General features: G+C 35.1%; 1 protein-coding gene across 2 annotated transcripts in view; it reads right to left on the bottom strand.

Annotated features, from left to right (window-relative positions):
* Positions 1-18767, bottom strand: part of SPATA17 (spermatogenesis associated 17) — an 88907-nt gene that overhangs the window by 22930 nt on the left and 47210 nt on the right. For both annotated transcript variants that reach the window (XM_051782988.1, XM_051782987.1), the window contains 2 exons: positions 12535-12738; positions 7606-7757 (listed from right to left, as the gene is read on the bottom strand). In XM_051782988.1, coding sequence (XP_051638948.1) covers positions 7606-7757; positions 12535-12738 — 356 coding nt within the window. The remainder of the gene's footprint in view (positions 1-7605; positions 7758-12534; positions 12739-18767) is intronic.

Below are 18767 nucleotides of genomic sequence, written 5' to 3'. Positions count from 1 at the left end.
TGCTTCAGAAGTTTAAAATACCAATTTAACTGCCATGACAACAGGTGTAGTTTTTCAGCTGAAAGTTTCCCCAGCCAAAAGTTTTTCAGAATCCAGAGTCCCTACCTATAAGAGTTAGGGAGTCAACCAAGTTCTTGATAAAAATGTGGATTAAAATAACTTTCTTTGTCTCTCAACTGATACAGATTCAGAAAATTATTTATTGTGACTAATTGATTCATCAGCAACTGTTAGAGTGTTTTCCTAAATTACATTTCTTTCTTTGTAGTTCATAAAAAGAAACTATTTAGAATTTTATCAGCTGTATCAATTTATTCTATCAAGTGCCACAAACAAATATCATGTAAAGTTAGTGAAAGGAAAACACTGAGTTAGCAGACTTTTAAATAATACAAAGCTACAGTAGCATGTGTATACCCATGGGAAATGACACCCTCACATAAGACAGATTACGGTACTTGTAATGCTAATTTGCACATGGGATGGACATCACACACACACAAAAATTAATGTGGCCCCAGTGTCCCAGAGAATACATTGAAGGTGCTGTGAGCCGGCTGCTCCACTTGCAGTTTTTATCACTTCTGAATTGCATTTTAATAGTACATTTTTCTTTTGTTCAGACATGAAAGAAAATTGGCTTTCTCAGGGGATTGGATAGCTGAGAAGACAAGGCTTGCAGTTTAGGGATTTGCCCATATATGCATAGAATTTAGTTGAGCCATAGCATTCATAATTTAATATGAAAACCATGTCTGTAAAATTTACACATAAAATGGTAAAAAAAATTTGAGGAAAGTAGAAGTAAATTATTATAATTTTCCCTATAAAATTTTCTACATAGAGGTTTTGATTTTACTGTGGATCAGTTAATATTTGTCTTTTTGGCAAACAAATACTCAAAGTAATGTATGTTCTACTATGATTCTGAACAAAAAAATACACAAATTTTAACACTTTGAGACACAAGTAACAGTATGTTCTACATTCACTTTAGCACAAAAGCACTCTTCTGCATTCTGCTGCATATCTCCTCTAAGAGCATTAACTGGAATATGTGCCACACAGCCTGGAATGTATGTCTGTGGCTAAGTAAAAAAAAAATTACAGGAATGAAAGGAAGACCATTGAACAATAAAAAATATTAAAATTTAAATTAAAAAATAAAAATATAATAGGGTGTAATGGTATCAAGTAGAAGTTTTTTCTTCTGTTTATAATCCTGCAGTCAGTCAGGTGGGAAGATCCTTATAGCAGTAATGCTCTAACTACAAGAAAGGATCATATGCTTGTAAATTCAATGTCTGTTTAAAGTAAGTGAGACTTTTCATTACTCTACGTGAACAATTAATTAAAAAAATTTAAACAATTTTTCGTGTTAAGCAGGGTAACCAAATTAATGGGAGTCATACAAAAGTCATTATACCCCCACAACCAATAATAATAGTAAAAAGTAATAGCACTGCAAAACATTTCAATAATGGTATTATGGTCTCTAGCTCTGTGTATAAACCTGACACAGCTTTTCCCAAAATTAATGACAGTATGTGGTCTGATTGTGGCAGAAGAGAGTGATGGAAGGAGAAGAAAATTAAATCCAGACAATGTTATGATATCATTATCAACTGCACAAGTTTACATTTCAATAGTTTTCTTTCCTACAAAGGTTCACTCACTATTCCTTCATTTGGATTTCAGCTTTTCCTTGTGATTTAGGTGAAAATTCAGAAATTCTTACAGATTTTCATTACATATGACAGAGACAGAAGTAGCAGGATCAAAGAAGAATTAAATACCACACAGATATTTTATCATGCCATAAAACATAGTCAGTATAAGCTGAGCCTTCCCAAAAGTTGATGATTCAGTGGGAGGTGAACTTTCCCTGGAGAAATAAATTTAAAAATTAAAAATTATTTTATTTTTAAATACCACAACAGCCTGAATGAGATATGCGCCAAAGAATATATTCAAAACAGAGGGAAAGAGTTGGAACCAAAAATGAGAAACTATCTCAGGTTCTACAAATTGCAGTATCACACATTCACAACCTGAGGGAGGAGGACCAGGACCAGGGCTGGCAGTGTCACTGGTAATGAAGACCAGCTGCACTGTTGCCAGGACCACACTATATTGAACCTAATTAGCATAAAAAGATCTAGAAGCCCTCACTTAGTAGCCAATGGAGGACCTGACAGCTGCTAGTGGTGTGTATTTAGATTTCAAAGACATCCTCGATATTTGTTGTTAACAAAACCAAAAATTACTTTATCTCTCCCTTCATTCATCCTATCCTGCACCTTCCTTCTACTATTAATTTCATCTTTCTAATCCTTTTCCCCCCCAACATGCCCCCTTCCGTGATTTCTCTTCCTGCATTCCTCACCTACCATTTCTTCCCTCTATTCTGTCTCTTTTATTGCAATCTCTCTTACTATTGTGACAGGAGATGGAAGAGGCCCGTTTGATACTGAAGGCTTTCCAGTTGGATTGACGGAGATGACAGAAGCAGCAGCAGGTACTGGTTTCCAGAGTTTACAGCAACGTGAGAGGAGAGCACAGCAGCACAAACGGGGAGGAGGATTTGTCAGGTCCATCATTTACTGCTGGGCAGCAGTGTCCCAACGCTACATGGTAACTACCAGTGGGACACAGTACAGAGGCAGTAACTTTTTCTTGAATTTAAAGGGCAGCAAAAGAACAGAGTGGTCCTTCAGCGTGTTCTCTGAACCTGCCCAAGAGGCAAGATCCCAGCAGTCTAGCAGCGCAAGCATGTAATCCTGTTTCCAGAAATGCTTCAAAACATACTCAGGCTGCTGAGAAAGAACTGTCAGATCTACCGCTAGGCTCCCACACACACTACACTACCAGGGCACAGTAAGAAATATAAAACCCTGAATACTGCTTATGTAGTCTTTCAAACTTTCACATTTGTTGGTACTGTACATTTTTATAATCTAGTAGTAAAAATACCACCAAAATATTAACTCTCTGTGTGACAGTGTTGTTAAATTTTTATCTAAAGTGTTTCTACACAATAGCAATTCAATTCCTTGTTGCCTTGATTTAATTCAAATCAAACAATTTCATCTCCCTTTAAAGAACTCCACGAACAATTAGCTCCACACAAACCATGTTTCTCTACTGGGAATCTGGGAATACTTTATCTTCTTCTTTTTTTCTTTAATAAAACATGAAATTAATTTTAAGCTTTCAAATTTGGATCATACCTGAAGCAATTTTTTCATCAAATCCAACAGTGTCTATCTTTTCACTCAGGGTACAAAGAAAGAAGCATAATGGTTTTCCATAGCAAAACAATTGCAGCAAGTCAGCCATTATTTAGTTTATAATGAGTGCATATTAAAATCAAAGTGTTAGATACAAAAATAAAGACAGAACATTTTACTTAACATATCTAGTCACATTATCTTTAGTGCATTCTTTTTGCCATAAGAAACTTACTTGGGTGCATTATTACAAATACTGTTTCTGGTAATATACTAAATACATACCTTTTCAATAAACTATCAATCACTTTTATCATAACATCAGTAAATCTAAGAATCCTCTGGCTATTTTTACTTAACCCCTGTCTGTGATAATGTACAGTGGAAAATAAAACCATAGTCTAGTTCTTTTAGGAAGTAAAAGAGATCTCTTCTGCAGCAAATTCTGCAACTTCTTAATTATACACAGACTTATTATCTGCATCCCCAGTGTTATAAAGTACCAGAACTTCATTAGAAAAATTAAGATGGAAAAATGAAGGCGCTACTTTGTAAATTTCCAGTGGAAATTAGCTGGAAGAAGCAGAGGAATACTGGATCAAAAGAGGGTAATCATGCTTAACTGTGCCCTAGAGCACCCGCATGTATAATACGATTTGCACAGTAACTACCTCTCCTATTACTGCTTGTTTGGAGTATTCTGTGTTAATGGGGTTAGCTAATTTAGTATTTTAACTTAAAAAGACTCTGCTGATTAATAAATGTTGCACACTGTGCTAGTAATTAAAATAAATGGAAGAGTTACAAATAGAAGTTGAATTGTTAAGAAAACATTATCTGAAAATATATGATAATCCCTGTTTATCATAATACAATAACAGTCCGGAAAATATGCAAATTGCTGAAGTTGCAAAGCATATGAAAAACTAAGTATGATTTGAAAAAAGTTTTCAGATGTGTTGTATTTGTATGACATAAAATGTAGTAGCCATTTTCACTGCAGCTGTCAGAAATACAGTAAAAGATTTTATAACTCTAGAAATTAAAAGACTTTTTAAATTCCTAAATCTTAATGTCACTTGTTTTTTAAATTTTCTTACCATTAATACCAGGCAGCTTATAACACTGTTGCTCTCCAAGTACAGAGCTTATTTAGGTCACTGTAAATTTCCCTGTAAATACCTTTCATGCACAGCACTGAGTAGCACAGAAGCACCTAAGCTGCTTCTAAAGGAAAGCACAGTCTTGCTGAGAGTAAGCCCATGAGGAGCTTGGTGCTGCAATATTCACCCAGCATGTGAGAGGGAGGGTGTGCAAACATTGCACTCTGCTGCACACGAGTGAACCAGTGATCAGGACTAGGTTCTGTATCTCCAGTACAGCGCTGAGCACAGACATAGCCAGAAGCTGAGATGACGTGCCTCATGTCACACCAGAAGACTACAATAAATCAGGAAACCTAAGCCTTACACTATTGCTATCACCACATTGCATCTCATTCTGATGTTTGTTGACTTCATAAAGATGTTTAACAGTATACTTTGAAGCATGAGGCATATTACATGAGACAGATTTCAGCAAAGTTAATGAAAATAATTTACATTTTTGTTCTCTGGAAAATTAGGCCAGCATGCAGCTGCACGCAACTGAGTAAAGAACTTTTCATGCTTAGTGATCTAAATCTGCTGGATCCAGCAGTTGGTGTCTCAAACTAGACACTAGTTTATTAAGTGGCCATCCCGAAGGAGTACAATTGTCATTCCTATCCAAGTGGAGGGGGAAATCATTTGTATGAAAAATAGCACAATAAGGCAGCAGCAGCTTCAATTACACGAGAAAAAGAAATCATTCTTATTAGGCTAGATTACCCAGTTGCTCTTTCATTACAGAACAGCAAATTCCAGCAGTTGCTTTATGTAAGTACAGCATTCTCTCTTGGTTCCGTTTGTACTGCTTCTGCCTACCTCAAACTCTCACAGCTTTTTCAAATATTTCTGCATTTTATCAGAAGCAAGAAGTTTCTCAGAGCTTGCAACACTCATCCTATCACCCTATAAACAACCACTTTAAAGAACTCTGATAATCAGAGGCGTGTGGGAATTCTGAATGTTGTTGAAAATTGCAGATACACGGCAACAATCTCTCTGATAATACTCACTCTGGAAATATACATATAGAGGATTTAGTTTGTCATTTTATGCAAACACAAGTTTTCTCAACAAATGCCACATACTTTCGCTGCTCATTCTCTCCTTATTTTCTAAAATAGAAGAATAATCAGCATAGGAAGCACTACCAGGAAGAAATAAAGTCCCAAAGTACACAATTACATAGAAAAAGACAGAAATTTGTCAATTCATAATAGACAGTGCTGAGAAAAAACTACTGTAGAATCTGAGTAACCCTTTGCTGACTCCTCCCTTGAGACCAACATCCCACACAGCAGCTGCAGCATTACTAGTGAGCATTAGTCCTGATGATGACCTGCAACTCTGTCATCACCTTTTCAAGGTTACAGATGTGACCCTTGCATGGTTGATTGAATATGAAGCACAAATGGAATGATCGCAGCCTGAAAATGTATAATACACTATGCATTTAGTGTGCATGAAGCTGAGAATCATTGATTGTTAGGACATTGCTTCTGTGCATTAAGGATGGCATTAAATGCTTCCTTACCCATAGGGTAAATAAAGACCGCATATCATGTAAAATCTGTCAAAGTTGGAGGCTCCAAATTTAAACTGTACAAGACCAAAGCTTCACGATTCACTTATTGAAGAGTCGGTGAAGTATTTATTACAAGATCTGACCTTCTGAAACTGTTGACACAGTTTACTGGGGTAAACCTCATCAAATAAAGACTGGGCAACATAGCCATGCCTAAAAATGGAGGACATCATCCATCCTCCCTTGGAATCCATAAGTCAAAACTTATTCAGTGAAAAAAACCCACTTCAAATGAGAACATTAATTACTACCTAGTACTTGGAGTTCTTTTAAATTTCACTGGCAGAAGCCAGATATAAAAATGAAAAAAAAAAAAAGCACAGATTTAAGCTGAGATGTGAAAGTTAAACTGCTTCCTCCTCACCCCAGTACATGAAAGAATACAGAAAGGAATAGAAAAAGGAAGTACACTTTTACTTGTAAGTGAACTCAGTTATGGTTTTGGTATGAAAGGAATAAAAAGTGTTATAGCTAAGTTTTGATACCAAATATTAAAAAATAACCCAAAATGCCACAAGCAAAAAACATTGCCTGGAAGTGAAAAAGTAGCCAAATCAAGAGACTTTTTTTCTTTCAAAACTATTTTTGAGTAGAATATTCATTCAAAGACACTATTAATATTAAATTGGGGAAAATTATGCTCCAATAAAAATGTAGAAGGTAAACCATATAAACACAATTGTTTCTGGCATTCTTAAGTCCCAGTCCTGAAGCTGACACTTAGCAATATGGAGCTGACAAAAAAGCATAAAACAGATCAAAGACAGCAAAGCATTTGTGCCAGTGAATCAGTGGATCACAGACTGCTCATGAGGAAAAGTGGTTCCTCTCTGTCCTGAATTCTGGTATTAAAGGGTCAAGGGATTGCCAAGAGCAGTGAATTCAAGGGAAAAGATGACAAAACGTAATTTTTTTAACTACGAAGCCAGAGAAGGTGATTTATTATGATTGGACAAAAGAGTTCCACCATGATTAAAGAAAAAAAAAATTGGAAAAATGTTGGCAATAGCTTTAAGTCTTTTGGGATAGAAGCTTTAATCTTTTGGGACGGATTATGCCTGTATTTGGGATTTTATGGAAAAGAACTGGCCTGTCTGACACTATTACAGATACTGTGGCTTAGGAAATCAAGCTGCTTCAAAGATGATTACAGTTTTTGTATCATGTTCTAACACGTGCGACATATGTTCCCTCCCCTTCCAAGTGAGCTGTGGTACTCTACTGGGAGAGAAAACAAGTCTCATTGGCATGCAACACCATTTTTTCCTCCCATAACCAGTAAGCTCCCTGAATACGAAGATTGAAACAGTATTTTTTCCTTGGCAAGGTGTATGTGGCAAAACAGAATTTGCATTTGTTTTCTTATTTCCCATTAAACGCATCTGTTGCATCACATGGTATTATTACAAGTTCTTCTACAGATTCATAGATATGGATGGCACATGTCACACAATTACAAGATAGGGTCTCTGCCCTGAGCAGTTTATAATCTAAGGACACAGAATTTAGAAGTATGTACATAGAATGTTTGCTAGTAAGCTGTCAGGTTTGACATTTCATTTTGTCAGGTATGAAAGGTTTCTGAAAGCAATGGAATAAAGAAAACATTCTCATAACAATATAAGAAAAAAAACAAAGAACTTACTCATTGTCATGTATAGGATTTCTCCATTCCTCCCTTTTTATTCCCTCTCTGGCCTTCTCCAGTGGTGAATTGATTGATTCTGCCACTCGCAAGGTTGGTTCCAAAGGCTTGTAGCGCTGCCACAATACTTCAGCGGTATCGCGGAAAGGCCCCTGAAAGGTGTAGGATAATGTAAAGTGTTTTATTGTGGGGTTACAGTTCTTTTCTTTCCGTCTTTTATTCATGGCACATCACTGATGAAAGAGGACACAGAATGCCTGGGAAGTGTAGTGAGACTTTTCTTCAAAAATAATTAAAGCAGTTCATTTTGATAGAGACTAACAGATAACAGAGAGGTTGATAACATACTCTGGAGCTCCAATGAGAGAATGAGAAACGTGCACCACAAATTTATTGAGCTACTAACAAACACTTGCTATTTTAAAACAATATATTGTTAGAATTGATTAGGAAAACTTAAGTTTTTCCTTAGAAAAAAATATCAGTGAAATAAAATCTGACACATGAGTATTAACCGTATCTAGATTCTGCTTAAGCAGATAGCTTACGTCTTTTTCTTTCCACAGGACAAATAATATTTGACCTTAAAGAACATGCTCTTTTCAATTTAATTATAAAGCTATCTGTAAGAGAACTTAATACATTACTTAAGATATAATTCTTCTAATACAATTCAAATTAATGAATTCAGTAATACAGGTCTATAGTCCGTTTTTGAAAAGTCTAATTACATTAATTTCATTATTCTTAAAAAAATACACATATATGTCTTTTTCCAGAGTATACTATTTAATAACTGGTTATATCAGAATCTGGCATTTAACAACATGGATAAATAGCAGCAGGAAGTCCTCTCCTGTGCTGCTGAAGTGACATATCCTATATATCTTGCTTTAAGTATTAAGCCGTAAGAACTTACTTGGAGTATAATTAGTGCCATGTTACACTCAGGACAGTTTAGTGGCAACCCTGGATTTAGAAGTATTACTAATTAATTTTTATTTTCATCATTGTTGATCTTGCAATGAACTAGTGAAACCTTCTGAAACTATGAACAGACAAAGAATTCTAATCACAGCCTTTATTCTTAAAGATATCCTTCTTTAAATAGGTTATCACTAACAAGTCACAGCTGGAGTTACTGCAAGCACTGAGTGAAGACTGTGGGGCTAATAAAAAGAAATGATTCACGCCTCATTTATGTTCACTTATGTTTTACATTAATAGAAACCAATAATAGGAACCAGTTACCATAAAAGTCATGGACCGTAAATAACACAAATGGCAAATAAGTATCATCTAGTACTTTTCACAGCTGGACAGGAGGATTGCTATATTTGAAAGTAGTTAATGGATTTTTATTGGAACTTTACTTTTTAAAGGCACAGCACCAAGATTTTGAGATCTTTTAAAAGGTCCCAGTAAGAAAATAAGCATAATATTTACACTTCTTGCAGATATCCTCTTGCTTCTGCTTTCTAAGTTTGGGTGAAAAGATACATTCATTTAAAAAGAACACAATAAGTCTTTAAAAACAGAATGAAAAGTGTTACCTCCTGTGAGAACAGTCAATACTAGAACAGGTCACTAAATCTAGTAATAGCATTACGTAGTAATACATAATCTGACGAGCAAGTTATAAAATAAGTTTAAAATTTATTATTAAAAAGGAATGCTCTTTATTGCAAGATGTTTGCAGTAAGTGGATATATGGAGGAAAGAAGAAAGGAAAGTACTATTATCAAACAATATTAAGATAAATATGTTTGCTTTTAAATGTAGTCTTTCAGAATATTGCATCATTTCCTCACTGCAAAATATTGACTCATATGCCACCAGGGTAAGGGCCAAATCAGACATCCAAGCAAGGGTTTTTCTCCAGCTTTAATTTCTAAGACCTAATTAGGGGTTAGATGAAAACAAAACAAAACCATCAGTCCATAGTTCAAATGAAACTGCTAATGGAAGGAGGGAGGAAAGAGTGCAACTAAGCAAAGGTCTCTCAAATAAAGCTGCGTCATCACTAATGAAAGCAGGGTATATATATTAGAATACTGACATAATTCTAAACATTCCCTGCACAATTATCCATTTCTCTGATTCATCTCTTTGAAGAAACTTACCTAGCAATAGGCACCCAAGTAATGTATCTTAAATGACAAGACCTCTAAAAATTCCATTTATCTATTTTCATTTTACAAGATTAACTTCAAGATTTGTGGAAACTGCAGTAGAATGGTGCTTAAAAATGTTTTCAAATTGACAATGCTTGCAAGCATTTCAGGCATCCCACTTCAAAATGGAAATTTTCCTGAGGAGGTCAGGCTAGGAAAGGAAGGGAAGGAGGCAACCAACAGTCTGCACCCTGAAAGCAACTCAGGGTGCAACTCTATTTGGAATTTGTAGTGAGTAGCATAAATCTTCTTAATAGCAATTGGTCTGCCAAATAAAGGCTAAGCAGATCAGCATTCTTACTACTTTACCATAAAATCAGGAACTCATGATAAAAAATATGATCATCATGAAATTATGCATTCTTCATTGTTCTCCATTCCAGAACATCTAATAGCATGCAAAAAATCTCCTAAAAATGGTAATGTGCTTTTTGTTATTAATGCTTTTTAATGAATACATGACTAATTTTAGCATTATCAGTGTTTCCATGAAACTGTAATTCTAGTGAACTCAGTAATAAAAATGATAGATCTAACCAATGTATAAGCATCATTAAAACTTTTCTTTTAAATGCACTATCTTATACACACAGAGCTTACCTATAAAATGGTACATATCCATTTCCCGAAGAGAAAACTGGAAGATAGCTTGTTTTTTTTTTCTTTTAAACATATACAATTGACATCCTCATAAAAAATACAAGCAATAAAAATTTTAGATACCTCAAAGAAAGTAACTAGTGACTCAGAGTGAGCCAGATTGATATTAGAAAAAGAAGCTTGGTGCCAAAAAGTGTTACCACAGAGAACTAGGACACAAGTATATCTAGTAATTAAATTTCTTGTTGTCACACCAGACAACTTTCAGGATGGTGTGTTCTGATGGGTTTTCGTTTCCAGCTGTTTCATCAGCTCAAACCAGTGTCCTTTTCTTAGACATACAACCCTAAATTGTCAAAGTGTTGTGCAGGGATTTAGCCGTGTGACTCCCATTAACATCAATAAGAGTCGCGCAGCTAAATCCACGCGCTGTGCTTTGAAAATTTACCCCACAGTGTACATCCCAGGGTGCTGAAAGGATTAAAGTATTATATAGTAAATTCCCTCTTTGAGGTGCAGAAAATAAACAGAACTCTTCTGGTTTGTTCTAAAAGGCTATCTGTGCAAGACTGCTGTGCGTGTGTCTGAACTTAGAAAGGTCTGTAAAATATTCCAAATCCGAACAGAAGCTTGTAAGATACTTTGTACACAGTAAAGTGGTTTTGCAAGAGCACCTTAACAATGGAAAACTCTCGAGTTACTTAATTATCTAAAAGCATGATTCCTGTACCGTGCCCACTAAGTAAAATCTTTCCCTCTGTCCTGAGAGACAATGCATTCAGTCACGTCCTGCTCAAGGACTGTCACAGCCCCTTTGGTCCCAGAAGGTAAAGCTATAATGTCATATTTATCTCAGTTCCAAACTCCCTGATCACCCGAACTGCTTAGTGGCTCACACTTTGTCTCGATTTTGAAATGAGTCAACAAGTTCATTCTATGAAGAAGCTCAAGCAGTCAAGGTAGGGAGAACATAAGGAGGGAAGGACAAAGGTGGAGAACTGCTCTGAAGTTGATTCTTACTGTTACAAGCAGTGTGGACTCTGTGCAGCTCACCTCTACTTCTCCAGAGGTATTCTCACAGGCCTGCAACTTCTTAGAATCACAGAATCATAAAAGTTGGAAAAGACCTCCAAGATGATTGAGTCCAACCTTTGACTGAACACCACCTTAGCAACTTAACCATAACACTAAGTGCCACATCCACTCATTTCTTGAGCACTTCCAGGGATGGTGACTCCATCACCTCCTTGGGCAGCCCACTCCAATGCCTGACCACCCTTTCAGTGAAAAAATTCTTCCTGATGTCCCACCTGAACCTCCCCTGGTGCTGTTTGAGGCTATGTCCTCTTGTCTTGTTGCTACTTGCCTGAGGAGCATAAAGGTTTCAAAAGTTTGTCTGCTATGTATATTGGGCACATTCCCAGCAGGTTTTGATTATAAGGTGACAAAAGCTGTTTTGCCAACTTGTGAGACGTTCACTTTGATGCATTATCTCAGAGATGTCCATTACTTTATAGAACAGGGAAAAAAAGCTATCTGCAACACATGCTGACATCAACAGAAATTAAAATTGAGACCATGACAGTTAAGAATGCAAGCTGGGCAACTTGGCTGTGATGGAGAACAAAATGTAGAAATTTTTGTAATTAAAGCTGACACACACAGTGGACAAAAAGAGTAGAAACTATTTTGAACTGAGAGCACCTCTTTTAGTCTTCTTATGGGAAACAACTGCAAATTGAGGAAAAATTTATTACAAGTGGTTAATTTGTCCTATTATCTTTCACTTCTCCTATTTTTTAATGATTTAAAATTGGAAATTATGATTTCTAACTCTAATGAATCATAAAATTGATACTCAATTATATGAAGTTGTACCTTTGAAATATCAGAAATTACACTTTTTTCCCCAAAGGACAAAAGCAACACCTAAGGAATCACATTTCCCTGTTTTTAAATATCACCTAGATTTCTTTAAGTCAAATCTCTGTCCAAAGACTTTTTATCCTAAATGCAAGCACTAGATATATAACAAAAAAATCCCAAAAAACAACAAATCCACAAAAGGGATTTTTGGACCTGACGATTTAACTTGAGATAATCTATGATAAAAGATATGAACAAAAGCTGCCTCAGAGACACTGAAAAATGTTACCTGAGGTTTCTGTCTGCCAATAGGTGGCAGAGGCAGTGCTGTGACGAAAGCTGGGGGCTTCTTACAAGTTGGCCAGTCATAGAGCTCATAGGCAAAGGGACTCTTCACTTGCTTCCTTCTGTGGCTCAGTGGCTTTGAATTCCGTAGCAGCAGTTCCATTGGGTCTGGGGATTTTCTGAATGGCGAATTGTAGATGCCTGCAATCTGAGCAGAAGATGGGGTTACCTTTGATTTCAACTTATTTAGATTCTAATGCACAATAGGAACAAAAATAGACAGTGCCAGCTGCAGCATTTTTAAAAGCAAAACAGTCATTAGTTAAGGAGAAATAGAAGAAAATTTGTGGAATACCAAAACTCAATATTCACTTTTTTCCCCAACAAAATGTCCACAATAAAGTCTTATAACTATTCAAATGTGTTTAGTTTTAATAGCATAAAACTTGTAAAACCCCAAAATTTAGCACAAGAATTTCTGAATTGTGAATTAAATTGAAAGATTCATTCTTCATTGAATTTGATATTTCATTTTTTTCAGGATACATCATTAATTGAATCACTACTGTGATCTAATATAACAATGACTAATACAAAGCACACATTTCAAATTCTGTTCTAGTAATACACATAATTAACAATCTGTGAATATCTGGCAAATCAAAATTATGTGACAGACTGTTCCCAAATCATTCCTATAAATGTAGGCATTTTATCAGTTGTATATAAACAATTCCCAAATAGACATATGTGAGTTTACTGAATTAATTATGAACTGTTAAACATGAGAATTCCTATTCCATATTGCACAAAGTCACTAAATCTTCTATAAAACAGATAACATATGCTTAAAATACACCTGGCAAAAATTAATTTAAAGATATGAGTTGCTTTAAGGATAATTATATTTTCTACAACAGTATACTCAGAGTATTCTTAAGACTTTTAAAGTAGATTTTCTCAGTTAAAATATATTATCCTTTGCTTTTATCCTAATTCTAATTGCTAAGAAATATTGAATAAAAATAGAGAAATCAGTTTCATGATGCAGGAAAAGTTAAGGAAAAGAGTAAATGTTTAAAATCTTGTATCGCTCCTTTGGAATGCTACAGAGGACCCATGAGAAAACTATTTAGGGCGTTAACCTCCTCATAAAGTATTAATCTCTTGAGGCTGAGAGGACTGAACACTTCCCAATTAGCTCTAATGCATTTTTCATTAATATATCCTACTGGGAAGTTCCAGTTTCTTGTGTCAAAACAGTTAAATACAGCATATATAAAATAATGCACTAGAATATTCAGAGATGGTAGTTTATCCAAAATACTGTTGGGCTATTCAACGTTTTATGGGCTATATTCTTCAACTCTGTGAGTGATCTGGCTCTAATGATGATTTATTTTGGTCCTCTGTTGTATGTTCCCCTCTTAGTGCAAACCCTATAAACTATTATACTAATGGTCTAAATGTATAATGGGAATGAGGACATTAATAGAGATAAGTGGTAGAAACATATATGTATGTATGCCAAGCAACCACTGGTTGTTCATTCAGCTCTTCAGGATGCCAGACGAAAATGGCAGGGATCCATGCTTCAAACAGCAGGCAAGCAGAATCACTGGAGTGAATGTGAAATCACAGGTCCATCTGTGTGATCTGTAAGGTCCAGCTGCATCTTAATCTTTGGTTCTGCAAGTCTGACTCTTACTCATAAACATCCCATAAAGTCACAGATCGTCCTAGTGCTGTTAGTATTTTTTCATACACAATCAAATTGCAATTTTCTTATCACCCCAGTACTGGGTTTTGCTTGTGAATACTTAGTGATCTGTAAGTGCTACATAAATACAAGTTCCATATGTTGTCTTGACTTTATTGCACTTTCCTACAATTATTGAATGCATTTACACTATATATGTGTTACACAAGTTCTCTCAAATATAAAATGCCACAGTCAATGCAAGCTCCATACAAACAGAGTACGTATTAGATTCATACAAACTAGATTCCGTGCTGAAGTTACACAAACCATCTTTATGCCATGGTCATTATATCCCTTCACTCATTAGTCCCACCATGGCCATTGGATCTGCCTACATTCTGATAATGTCACGGAAAATGTAAACATTATCCAGAAGAAAAACATCTTGTGCATAACTGAGAATCAGGGTGATCTGTAACAAACCACTATGGCATGGTAATGACTCTCTGGAGTTGGCAGGCGTGGATTTGTTGATCAGTAGTAAATCCTGACCAGGGCTGAATCTGTCCAAAATTTCCATGCCTTTTTAAGCTGACGAGCAAATTGGGGAGGAAATCTTTTCATTTTTTTTAACCAAAAAAATGCTAGATTATTTCAATCTACATAGCTCAGGTTTAATTTTTGGTTTTGTTTCTCCAAAGTGGAAAAATACAACATCTTAAATAATTTAAATGTTTTTCCTCTGAAGAATTACATGCAATAACTTTAAATTGATGCAATGTCTGGGCCTCAGGAAATGGTGTTGCTTCTTTTAGTCACACTGAGAGCTAGTATATGTCTTCATGAGTATAGTGGCTTTCTGAAACTGCATTTTGCAATCTATATTGAGATCCTGTGTATATTCTACTTTGTGTTCCTCTGATTAAATGTTTGGTAGTAATAAAAAGCTATAGTTCACAAAAGGTTCAAACACTGTGAAGTGCTACTGAATACCTCAAGATGCAGTAATAGGATTGGCTTTTAGCACTTTTAATGAAACCCAAATTAGCTATAATAGATGTCGAAATCCATTGATTCAGTGTCTTTTGACTTCTTATTGCTGAAAAGGTGTCTTAACAAAGAGTCATCTTTTGTTGCTCTTTTTTTACCTACTCTCAGATTAAATACATACAGATAGTATATCAACTATGAAAATGAATTTGGAGTTTTGAGAGGTCAGCTGGAAACTTTCTTGCTTCTTCTACAGTTGCAACTGTAAGATATGGGTCAAAATTGATTATGAAGCACATCTTTAAACAATAATTTTTCAAGCAATCCTTGTTAATTATTTTACATTTCAATTTTATATGTTTAAGTATTCAACAAGACAGCAGAGCAATCAGCAGAATTAGTATCTAGGCAGATAAAATTAATACTAATTTACTCTAAATTCCCCAAGGTTTGTGGTAAGGGTAGGCCTAAATATAAAATTCGCAAAGTTTGGTAGGAGAGACAAGAGGAGGAGTTGGATTCTACTTTCCAGTTCATGTTAACCTCTGGAAAAATTGCTTCCACTAAAATATCTCTGCAAATCTTAATCTTAATTTTGGAATTTCTTGCACATGTGCAGTGTGGTGATGAATGTCCTATTTACTCTATCCTCTGCAGGGAGCTGGCAGTCTGCAGAAATCTAAGAATCTGGAGGATCAAAGCCTTTGGTACTTAATACATTTGCATATCTTCTTGAGACAAGTGCAATGTATGAAAAGCATTACTTAATTTTTTCCCTACTTTAATACAATATTCTCTCAACTACAAAACCATTGCACTTAATACTGCTTTTTCAATGGTAGAAAAGTATCTGTCTTGAGATATTACCTCAAACTATGATTTCAATATTTTTCCCACCTTTAGTTCATAAGAAAATATGTAACCCTCCAAAATATTATCACAGATTACAAAAAGTACCTCTTGTCTCAGGGAGAATGACATTTTTCTGTACCATGCTCTTCAACACTCAGGACTCTGTCAAAGCCAGCTTTTGGGATTTCATTTCCAGGAATAATTTTCTAAAGTGACAAACACTATGGGGAAATCTGTGCTAACTGTTAAAAAACTTACAAGTGAGTTATTTGCAATACTGTCATGCTAACTTCCACCTCAATGAGACCAAAGAAATCTCAGGAGGGGACTCTGCTAATAGCTTCTTACTGACCTCCTTGCATCAGGCCCTTCTGGTGAATGGTGGCCCAGTGGTGAATATGGCAAATGAGGTGTGAAAGCACAGATATATTTTTTTTTAAGACTATGTTTCTGACTCGTCAGGGAAAATATAAAAAAAAAAAAAAAAAAGAGAGAGAGAGAAATGAGTTATACAATGGATATATTTTCCCCTAGAATTCTCTGCCTCAGACCTTCCATCATGGAAACCCAAGCATGACCTGGAATATTAATTGTGTCAGGTCAAGCATACTGGCAAATGTACCATTTGTTACCCAGTCATCCTTAGCATTACATTAATATTTTGAATCATTTTGCATTTCTAACACTCTATCATTTAGTTTCCTCCCAATCATTTTCTTATCTTTATAATCAATGGTCACACATAAAGAAAGAAAAAAATCATAAGAAAACAAATATTATTTTAATGAACATTAGCAAAGAAAATATTTGAGCGTTTTTTATAGTCTGCATTGCTTCCAGTTCTAATCCTGTATTTACTCCATGGTACAGAATATCCACTTTTGTCTTTTCATGTTTATCATTTCAATACAGAGAGAAAGACTTAACTGTCTTTCTGTCTAAATTAATTTTATTTTCCAGAATACAAGAAAGAAATTATTATGGAGTTGCCTTGAAAGCTAAACTATAAAGTTAGGCAGCAGCAAAAGAAATAGAAAGAACGAAGGAAGAAAGGAAAAAAGGTGCAGGCAGAAAGGGAAAGACAAGGATGTGTTGTTTACCCTGGACAGTTTCTCAGAAAAGGTAGGTGACCCCAAATGGTATGATAAAACCTGAATAGTTTAGATTCTGCAATTTTATTTATGACTTAGTTACTTCTTATTCTTCTTTCTTACTTCTTGACTGAGCTTTCAAAGTCTACATAAAAAAATCACAAAAAAAATATGTTCTAAGATACAGCATAGCTACTATGCTGCAAATAATTACACACATGCAAAATTAAAAATTGATGAAGTTGAGCTGAAGATAAATTGTAAGCATTAAGTCAATAGAAAGTGTATTCTCATACGTTTAAATATTTTACTGTAATTTAACTAAACAATAATAAAGATATGCTCTATTTTAATTACTTTTTCATATCAACTCTGAAAGAAGGAAATAACCAACATATATCACGAATACAAATGTTTCATGTAACAGTCATTTACTCTCGAAAAAAACAGCTTTGAGGTAGGAAGCCTGTGAAAGTGATTGTCACAGTAAGAACCTAAATAAAGTCCCAGTTTCTCACTCTGGTCTTTTAATGAGGAGTTAAATGAGAAGGAAAAGACTTCAACAAAATAGGGACTAGACTTGAAAATTCTTTTTTGCTCCATTGTAATTTGTAAAAAAAGAAAACCTAAGCAAGCCGAGAGGAGAGGTAAGAGATCTTTAAAAGCCATAAAAGTAAAAGCATGAAGGAGAGCTGTGAATGAAATATTTGCTAGAGATGGGATTGCTGAATCAACACTGACCAGTGCACTTCATCATAATTATCAGGACATACTACTGCCAGGGGATTTATAAAAATCCCACTCAGCAAATAATTGCCCTGCTGTTAGGAGATAGTCGGAGTGTTAACACACTGTCACAGTCCAGCGTTTAGTAAGATATTCAACATTCAATTACTCTTGCTGAGAACTAAAAGGAAACATGATCATTTCTCAGCTACTGCAGTTATGCTTCCACATGAATTCCAGTGAACAATCTTGTTAATCCCCAGATATAGTTTCTCTAGGAGGTAAAAGAAATACCTTAAAACATTAATGATTCACAAGGAAATAAGTGTTTATATAATGCCGCAATCATGTCTACAAAAGAAAAGGAATTTTAAATTTCTAAATAGCTAGGTTTTTACAGGCTGTCAGAATATTCCATATTTAGTGAAAATAAAAGGATAATATTTAATATGGGATTTACTGGGGAAAGAGTATCAACAAAAAAAAATCTGTAAATACTGTTCTAGCAACAAGTATAATAAAACTATGACCATGAACTGAATTTTGAAACATCAAAATATTTAAGCCACATTAGAATGTATTCTACTAGGAACAACCCACAATAGGAAAAATGTCACCCAGCTTCAAAAATGTAGGTTCAATTCTCACTGAGCTAATGCTACTCCTTTGGCCTGATCCTGTAATCCTTAAAAAAATATATTCTCTGGAATTTCAGCTAAATAAGAACTAGAGGAGCTAGCCTGTTATTGCACCTAAGGTATTTTACCTTTCTTTGAGACACTGCTTTAATGGAGGGACTGAAGAATTCATAAATGAGTGATGAGTAGTGTATATTCTTTCAAGTGGGATTAATTACCTGTCTTCTGCTTAATATAT

The sequence above is a fragment of the Manacus candei genome, unplaced genomic scaffold (assembly GCF_025592945.1).
Source record: "Manacus candei isolate 608988 ecotype Guabito, Panama unplaced genomic scaffold, ASM2559294v1 h1tg000017l, whole genome shotgun sequence".
Lineage (NCBI taxonomy): Eukaryota > Metazoa > Chordata > Aves > Passeriformes > Pipridae > Manacus > Manacus candei.
The sequence above is the reverse complement of the archived record's forward strand: the minus strand, read 5'-3'. Positions and strand labels throughout refer to the sequence as shown.